Raw genomic sequence first — 10,066 nt, 5'->3', positions numbered from 1 at the left:
TAACTGGCTATTACAGAAAATTTGTACAGAACTATGCCGATATTGCTAAGCCATTGATTGATTTAACTTTAAAGAGTAAACGTAATACCGTTAAGTGGAATGAACAATGTGAAAATGCCTTTGTAACTTTAAAGAAACGACTTACTGATGATAATGTATTAAAAGCCCCAAATTTTGATAAGATGTTTATATTGCAAACCGATGCCTCAAATTATGGCATAGGTGCAGTGCTGAGCCAAATAGATGGTGAGGGTAATGATTATCCCATTGTGTACTTAAGTAGAAAGTTATCCGTACATGAGCAGAGATATTCTGTGCCAGAAAAAGAGTGCCTCTCTATTGTTTGGGCTATCAATAAACTTAAGTATTATCTGTATGGTTGTGAATTTCAAGTTCATACTGACCACCAGGCATTGAGATGGATGGACTCAATGAAGGGTGCCAATGTTAGACTTATGAGATGGGCTCTGTTTTTACAAGGATATAAATTTAAAGTTATTTACAAGAAAGAATCATTAAATGGAAATGCAGATGGATTAAGCCGTGCATAAATAATATTATAGAGGTGTTATTAGTAGATAGTTTAAAGTAAAATGGTTTTAAATGTTAAATTTTTGGAAAGATTGACACAATCTTTTTCCCAAAAAAGGGAATGTCATATTATTGATGTTGTGATTCTCTGTGTTTAGAGAAGGATGCTTTAGACCAGGTCCGCCTTATATTATTAGCCAATCAAAATCGTATAAATTTTGGAGAGAAAATGTTATCCTCCTCTGAAGCCTAAAATTTGCATGTCCAGTATAAAAGTGGAATGTAATAGATATTAAGGAAAAGAGAGAATAAGATCAGAGTAGATAAACGGAAAGATGATAAAGAATTTATTAAGGCTTGACTGGTAGTGGTAGAAAGATGTATTAATCGAATTACAAGGAATAAAAGTTCTAGTTGAGTTAAATATACTTTTTGTATGAGTTATCATTCAGTGACAGCTGTGTACGTCGCGTGGAAATATATACGCCTGAGAAAGCTCGGAACCAACTAAAATAAATTTTCACTACACTTGGTTAATAAATATTTATTATCAATCATTAAATTAATTTTTTTTTGTATTTCACAGGTCTCGGAGAAGGACTGTCTTTTCAAAATGGCCATTTGTAAACACGTTTAAATATTATATTAGGCATAATGTTATATTAGGCATAATGTTATATTAGGCATATAATAATTTACCTCTATTTATATGTACTGTAATTAATATATTATATAGAGAATATACGTCTGTCGTGTCTTTTATTATGCAAACAATTAGGCCTACGTATGGTTTTAGGATATTAATGAAATAATTATAGATATAAATCAATCAATCTACCGGCCTACAGAGGACTATGATGTACAATGATAGATGTGCGAATAATTGATTGATTGAAATTTATATTTATACTGGGTAACCTCTTCAGTCAAAGACTGGAATCCCAGAAGGCCCAGTTGGTGATCAGTGGCTGTGATGTACTAATACACCGGGGTAACCCCCTACTCGTCTCGAAAGATGTATTAGGTTCTTTAAAGTGCACACGAGCTAATCACTGACAAATAAAACATACAAAGGATGTGGCTATCGACATGCGTGAATTTTGTTTCTTTATAATGTAATTTATGTGTTACCCCAGGACAGATATTCATCAAAAACCACCCCCAAATACTTAAAAATAGATACCCTATCTACTTTAGCATTCTTTATTAGCATGTCTTTAGCCTCGACCCTCTTTTTAGTCCGAAATCTATCACCATCTCTTTGGTTTTCGAGACGTTGAATTCCAAATAATTTAAATCACAATATTCTACAAATCGTTTAATTTCTGAAATATACTGAGAATAATCATCCCCCTGAGTAACCCAATGAGAGCAGTGTCGTCAGCGAATTTAATAGCAGGACAGGAGGTTTGGTCATTAGATCTAAAGTCAGCGGTATAGACTGAAAATAAAAATGGAGCCAACACTGTACCCTGGGGTGTGCCTGTGTTTGTAAAAATTAAATCCGAGATGGCTCCTGTACTTAATTTAACATGTTGACTACGATTTACTAGAAAATTATATATAAAGAATATTAGTGAGCGCGGGAGTTCCATATTAAACAATTTATTAATTAGACGGTGAGGTTGAATAGTGTTGAAGGCGGAGCTAAAGTCATAATACATGATTCTCACAGAGTGACCGAATTTAGTTACGCCTTCAAGATGAGAGTATATTACATTAAAAATGGTAGTAAAAATTCCAGCTACCTGTGAAGAACATGTTTTAATAATATTTGATTAGATAGGCCTAAAGTCCGGGCCAGTTGCCTTAGAAGGTTTCTGGCGGGAAAAATATCTCCTCACTTCGGCTACATCAGTTTGGAACTCGTATGCACAGGCGTCGTGATCGGATAGTAGGGTGTCCTCGATAACCTTCTGTTCAGATGCAAAATCATAATTATTTGTCAAACCTGTTATAGAAGTTGTTAAGTTCATTTTTGCGTATTGTTCATTCATATTACTATTTTTACGTCCGGCTTTGATACGCTTGAGTAACCACTCATTTGTCGCATGCCTTTCCAGACTTTGTTTGCGTCGTTACCACCGAGATTATTTTCAATTTTCTTCTTATATTACGTTTCTGTTCCTTTATTTCACTTTTAAGTTCATGTTGGATGATTTTAAGTTGATCTTTGTCACCGCTTTTGAACGCGATTTTTTCCTATTGATGATTGCTTTAACACTCGAAGTGATCCATGGCTTGTTATTGCTGTATAACTTAATTTCTTGAGGGTATCGCGATGTCTGTGCAGAAACCAATATATGAACACACGGATTCTGTCAATTCATTTATATTTGACGAATTTTCAGTAAAAACAGACCAGTCGGTGGCGTCAAGTTCACCTTTTTATCGATCAATATTTTCCGGCGACCAACATTCCACTACTATCTTCCTCGGTTTCTGTCTTTGTACGATGGGCTTATATTTCGGACTTAGGAGAACTAAGTTGTGATCGGAAGCTCCTAAGTTCGGTAGTTTCGTCGACGAGTACGCGTTTTTCACATTGGAGTAACAGATGTACAATGTGGCTGCATCCCGGGTACCACAAGACACGTATTGGTAGTAATATACACTACTTTTATTTAAGGTACCGTGGTTGAAGTCATTATAATGCATGCCTCAGGACAAGAAGACTCAATATCATTTATGTTTTCACCCACTTCAATTGCTGCTGATTTAGCTAATTTCCTATGTGGAATGTACACAGTTAGGATAACTATGTTGGAGAATTCTCTTGGTATGTAATACGGCCATACCGACACAACCAATACTTCAACATTCGGGGTGCAGATGGATTTCTTTAATGTAGCATTGTTTGGATGACAATCTTGATTATTAACATAAACAATCAGTCCTCCACCCTTATCCTTGCCGATATCACCAGATCTATCTCCTCTGAAACAGCTTAAATCCATCTATTTCCACATGGGTATCGGTTATCTTCTCACAAAGCCAAGTTTCGGTGAATGCGAGAATGCATGCCGATCTGTAGTCATGGAAATATTTCACACAAGCTCTAAGTTCGTCTACCTTGTTATTAATCGATCGTAGATTCCCGATGATAAGTATTGGTAAGTACGGTCGAAAATGCCTGGAACGGAGACGTTTGCGAACACCTGCGGCTTTCCCTCTCTTACGTCGCTTCATTTCCTAAAGCCTGTTTTCCTGGCGACGTCATTCGACGCTATCATCGTTGATCGTTAAAAGGGTTCTAGGACACCTACCCCCTAGAGAGTTACCCTCCGAATGTTTACCACCCTGACAACTACCCCCTTAGGACAACTACCCCCGGACAACTATCCCCCGGACAACAACCCCTTAGGACAACTACCCCTTAGGATAACTACCCCCGGGTAACTACTCCCGGTCAACTACCCCCGGGTAACTACTCCCCGGTCAACTACCCCCCGGTCAACTACCCCCCGGTCAACTACCCCCCGGTCAACTACCCCCCGGTCAACTACCCCCGAACAACTACCCCCGAACAACTACCCCCTCCCTTAGGACTATATTTATGTTCAATCTTTTACTTTTGTTTACAATAATGAATAGTAATTCGTCAAAGTAACGAATTAAAATATAGTTATTAATTCCTATTATACAATGTGGCAGAGTCAGGTTGTTGAATGGTCTGGGTGGTAGTTGTCCGTCCGGGGGGTAGTTGTTCTAAAGGGATAGTTGTCTGGGTGGTTGTTGTCCAGGGGTTAGTTGTCCTACGGAGGTAGTTGTCCTAAAAGATTATTTGCCCTCGCAGTATTGTTCAGGTTCAGGAGGTAGTTGTCCTACGGGGAGTATTGTGTCAGACGTAGTTGTCCGCGGGGTAATTACCCGGGGGGGGGGGGGGTGATTGTCCTGGGGGTAATTGTTCCTAGGGGGTAATTGTCCGGGGGTTAGTTATCCAGGGGGTAGTTGTCCTAAGGGGGTAGTTGTCCGGGGGATATTTGTCCGGGGGGTAGTTGTCCTAAAGGGGTAGTTGTCCTAAAGGCGTAGTTGTCCTAAAGGGGTTGTTGTCCAGGTGGTGGTTGTCCGGGGGGTAGTTTTCCGGGGTGTAAATGTACAGGGGGTGAATATCCGGATACGCCAGGGGGTGGGTTTTCCTACGGGGAGTATTGTGTCAGAGGTAGTTGTCCGCGGGGTAATTACCCGGGGGGGGGGGGCGGTAATTGTCCGGGGGTTAATTATAAAGGGGTTATTGTTCCTAGGAGGAAATTGTCCGGGGGTAGTTGTCCAGGGGTTAGTTGTCCTACGGAGGTAAAATATTATTTGCCCTCGGAGTATTGTCCAGGTTCAGGAGGTAGTTGTCCTACGGAGAGTATTGTGTCAGAGGTAGTTGTCCGCGGGGTAATTACCCGGGGGGGTGATTGTCCAGGGGTAATTGTCAGGGGGTAATTGTTCCTATGGGTTATTTGTCCGGGGGTAGTTGTCCGGGGGGTAGTTGTCCAGGGGGTAGTTGTCCTAAGGGGGTTGTTGTCCTAAGGGGATAGTTGTCCGGGGGTTGTCCGGGGGGTAGTTTATCCGGATACGCGTTAAAAGTTCAACGATCAAGTTGAAATGATAACGATAGCGCGAACATTTGATTTCTAGCGTTGAACGTTAGAGTTGAAAACTCATGTCTTCTTTCTCAACGTCGTCGTAACGCGAAAAAAATGAATAGACGATTCCGCTGCCTCAACTAGGTAGGCTCACAGTGTAGGAGACTGGCCTAGGCATACTAATATCTCTATACTGATTTTGACTAGGCAGAATACTTAGACCTACCTAATATCCCCACGCCTACTTTCCGGAACATCATTTTATAGTCACTTTGGCAAGGCTAGGCCTAGCTTTGACCACGCCTCGATGCAACAAAAATAAGTTTAGTAGGAGAATTTTTCATCAATTACTGAATACTGAATACTGAAATGCTTTATTTGTCCATCATCATCATAAAATAACAACAGAAATTCTTCTTGAAGATTTACAATTATTAGTAAAAAAATAAATAGATATACAATAAAATATATTATGTACACATACATAATTGCACAAAAAAATATAAGTTATGAAACACGTGTAAAAATGACAAGGTATTAAAATTGAAAAGGATTACATGACGTCATGTGCTGTATCGCCAAGATGATTGGTCAGTTCTTACGTTTTAGCGTTGCGATATCGCTCGAGTTGAACTGGATTCAACTCTTGCCATTGTCAACGATTGCGAATTGTAGCGTCGATTACCGTCGATTATTACACCTTTTCCTGTAAATCGCCGACGTTTTGTATCGTCGTCGTTAGTTAAAAAAGTACCTTTTCCTGTAAATCGTTAACATTTCAATGTTTACGTAGGAGATCGCCGATTATTGTTAACGATAGCGTCGACTAACGACGACAGGAAAAGAGGCTTTAGGTATGTCAAATACTTCGCCACGGTAGTGAGAAGCGAGCGTTGTGTCCATGATTGCAAACAGATCCTGAATAAGTCTATTAAAAACCTTAACAGCTTCATGAAGATAATACTTAATGACAAATGGCAAAATAATATATAATATTCCTTTAAAAGCGCATGTTAGTTATAGACATCGATGTCGCCACACAGAGCAGCGCAAACAAATGTTGTGTATACAATTAACTAGTGAAAAATGGGCATGTGATTCATAATTAAAGAACTATCTGTGATTTGTATGTATCTTTGCGATTAAAGGACATCTTTTTAATAATTAATCATAAATCAATCAAAAGAACAATGATTAATTTTAAAATGTCGAGCAGCGTTTTTTGTAAGAGATATTTCTTGTTATCAATTGTTGTTTGTATACGTTTAACATGTTTGTTTTTATACCAATTTTACAATCTATTTCTATTCCGAGAAATGTTTTGATATAAATACGTTGTTGTTGTATTGAATGAATTTGTGAAGTCTTTTTGACCAACTCTTTCATTATCATTATGAACAAACAATTTGAACATTGTAGTCAACTTATACTAGCCTTATAGCCTTATACAATCGCACAGTATGCGATACAATATTTCTGGGTTCCGATTTCTGATTTTGAAAAAAACAAAGATGGTTATCAGAAGATAGATAGCCATTTAAAGCAAATAATTTAAGTGCAATTAATTTTAATATTTCGAAATTTTGAACAAAAAGAATGTACACACTACAGGATCGTCGTGGCACCCTCATTACATCCCATCGTGTCTGATGCAGCATGATGTGATGATTCTCGTGAGCAATATATAATACACAACCTTTGATGAAAATGTGTAAACATGTGTACAGTAACAACACATTTTCAAATTGCATCGAACAGTATCAGTAGTAACATATTACAGCATTAATATTGACAAATTAACAAATATATTGAAATTAAACGTGTTTTTCACCAATAAATGCATGAGAAATTGACGCATTCCACTGAGTTTTAGTCCTCAGCTATTATCGTTGCTCTTTTAGCGCTCCATAGAAACAAACATATTGAACATTGAATAAAGCCTCTGTGTAGCCCCTTTCTAAAGCGCCATTTACACTAGATACGATAACGACACGATAACGACACGATGACGACACGATAAATTGGGTTACGTGTTGTAGAATATAAACGTTTACATTAGAACCGTCTCCGACAACCGTGTCGTGTACGGGAAAAAATCGGTCGTACTGAATGGGTTTACAACCCATTTTTCACGACACGACACACGACACGATTTTATAATAGCCAATCAGGATGCACCTGTAATGTCAAAGTTCAAAATAACAGCGCGCAAAAATCAAAACCACAGACGACGTCACTTGGTTTGTGCACCGCGACGTTTAAAAATGGTACGTAAATTGAGCTACAAATTTAATAGAATACACAGTTTATTAACCTTAATTGAACCAATAACTTACGTGCTATCATCTTATGAAAAAGTCATAGGTTTAGATACGCTATTTATAAAAGCCTGACCTAGCTAGGCTAGATAGAAAGGAGTAGGCTAGCCAAGGCCCAGCTAGGCCTAGGCCTAGGCCTATGCCTAGCTAGGCCTACCTAGACTAGGACTAGGTCTAGGCTAGACCTAAGCGCGCCTAGACTGAGGCCTAGTAAATCTATACCTATATATGCATTACATTGACTGACGATGGATAGGGCTAGCAAGCAGCAGCAGGCCTGTGATATGCTACATTTGGTAGTAGGCCTCCTAGCTAGGCTAGTAGTGGTGTTATAATGGTACAGTACTACTATTACTAGGCCTGTAGGCTAATACTGTACTATATTATTATATAGTAGTATTGTTATTAGCCTAGCTAGGTCTAGGCCAGCTATACAATTAAATAATAATACTATTAAGCCTAGCTTGGGCCTAGATAGAGGCTACGCCTATAGATTAGGCCTAATATGTGTATTATTTAATATATCTAAAGTAGTAGTAGGCTAGGCCCAAGTAGGGCACAGGCTATGTAATGCCAATAAAATACATTTTAATTTGTTTTTTTAGAACATCGAAAAATTAATTTTGCTTGTGCAGCAGAATAAAATACTGTACGACAAAAGCAGTAATGAGTATAAGCAAGACAAACAAAAAGCAGATGTCTGGAAAGCTATTGGGAACGAGGTTGGCGTAGATGGTAAGTCAACAACTAATATGCCTATATCAAGGCATAACAATATGCCTTGCGTGAGGCATGATGGAGTGAGGCAAGTAATTGCTAAATCATTAAAAGTTATGTTATGTAATAACAATATGATGACTCTATTATTTGACATATGTATATTGTTGTATCACAGGTGAATCGGCAAAGAAAAAATGGATCAATCTCCGGGATTCCCTTCAGAGAACCATAAAAACTAATTCAACTAAAAGTGGTGATGCTGGTGGTGGGGGAGTTAAAAAATATAAATGGGCTGATCAGATGCATTTTTTAGTTCCATATCTTGAACCAAGACAGTAAGTTTTTATAATTAATATTATAATAATTATTATTAATTAAGTTGCCATTCGATTGAAGAACTAGCCTTCCTCCTAGGCCTGCCAAGTTACTAGTATTAATTATAATCGATGTAATAATAGTAAAACTGGCTTTCTATACTACGCACATACCTATAGGCCCTAATACGGAAATAATAGCTTTTTTCAATGACCCTAATACGGTTAATGAAAATAAATAACGTTAATCTTTAATACAATTAAAACTTTTTTTCTTACAGAAGTTCAAGCTCTTTAGATTTTTTAAATTTGATGATGGACGATCAGGTTTTATTCACAGAGGAGCTGGATTTAGAGGACACTACTGAAGAGTCAATTGTAGTAGCACCAAAAAGATCTGCCCCTTCAAAACCTGCATCATCATCGTCATCTAAAGCCCCAAAATATGACAACGTAGGCCTAAAAATTGTTGATTATCTAGAATCAAAAGAAATAAACAAAACTCCTAAAAAAAATAAGGACGCATTAGAACTTTTTTTCGAATCAACATTTCAAACTGTCAAATCGTTTCCAAAGATCAAACAAATTCAAGTTAAAAAGGCTATAACATCTCTTGTGTTCGACATAGAAGAGGAAATCGTTAATGAAGAATAATTCAATAAACACAAAATGTATAATCAATTAATTAGACTCGAAGTACTTTTGGTTGAATAAATAGTTTTTATTTTTTATTCATAACTTTGAAACTGTTGGTGCAATTTTAATATTTTGAAATTAATAATAAAACATATAGTATGTTGAAATTTAAATTGTGGAATAGTCATATCAATTTGTTGTCTCAGAATACGTTCGTTTACCTACATTTATAACCGGATAAATTTTGGTGGAAATAATAGTATAAACGAATTACATTTATATAAATATACTACATATAGTTAATTTACTTTGGCAATAGTGTAGCTACACCGAATGTTTTCTGGACCTGCCATGAAACACTGCCAGCATCAGAACTGAAGTAGCGCTTAAACTTATCTCTGATATCGAGAGCGCTCGCTGCGCTGTGGTGCCCTCTTCGACTTTCTACAGCTTGCAGTCCTTCTGCTTCCATTAAGTTATTACTTAACATGTTCTCTTCATCTAGACCAATTTCAAAATGTTTACATCTTGAAGTCTTCCGAATGTAATTGTGCAGCACACATGTTGCCTTCACAATTTTCTCTGCATTTTCTGCTTTAAGGGCGATTTTCCTGTGGTACAGTCGGAACTTGCTTGCGAGTATTCCGAAAGCATTCTCAGACACTCGCCGTGCCCTTGAATGCCGGTAGTTGTAAACACGCCTTTCCCTCGTTAACTCTTTTCCAGGGTATGGCCGCATTAGGTTTTCTTTAAGAGGAAAAGCCTCATCCCCCACAACTACCAGCGGTACTCTCCCCAGGTCGGGGCTACCTGGAAGTTCTCTTGGTTGAGGAATGCCAAGGAGTCCTTTGTCAAGTCCTTGACATAGGGTACTTCGTGCGAAAATACCTCCATCACTATTGGAACCGTAGTTACCAACATCTACGTAGATAAAGTTATATTCGGCATCTACCATTGCCATAAGCACAAGAGA

At 37.9% G+C, this 10,066-nt stretch overlaps 1 protein-coding gene across 1 annotated transcript; it reads left to right on the top strand.

Moving 5' to 3' along the window:
• Positions 1-7,080: 7,080 nt before the first annotated feature.
• On the top strand, positions 7,081-9,206 carry LOC140049122 (uncharacterized). Its single transcript, XM_072093950.1, has 4 exons — positions 7,081-7,372; positions 8,029-8,158; positions 8,319-8,478; positions 8,739-9,206. Exons 1-4 carry the CDS (start codon positions 7,289-7,291, stop codon positions 9,109-9,111), a joined length of 747 nt encoding a protein of 248 aa, XP_071950051.1. The 5' UTR covers positions 7,081-7,288; the 3' UTR covers positions 9,112-9,206.
• The last annotated feature ends 860 nt before the right edge of the window (positions 9,207-10,066 follow it).

Source organism: Antedon mediterranea, chromosome 5, assembly GCF_964355755.1.
Source record: "Antedon mediterranea chromosome 5, ecAntMedi1.1, whole genome shotgun sequence".
NCBI lineage: Eukaryota > Metazoa > Echinodermata > Crinoidea > Comatulida > Antedonidae > Antedon > Antedon mediterranea.
The sequence above is the reverse complement of the archived record's forward strand: the minus strand, read 5'-3'. Positions and strand labels throughout refer to the sequence as shown.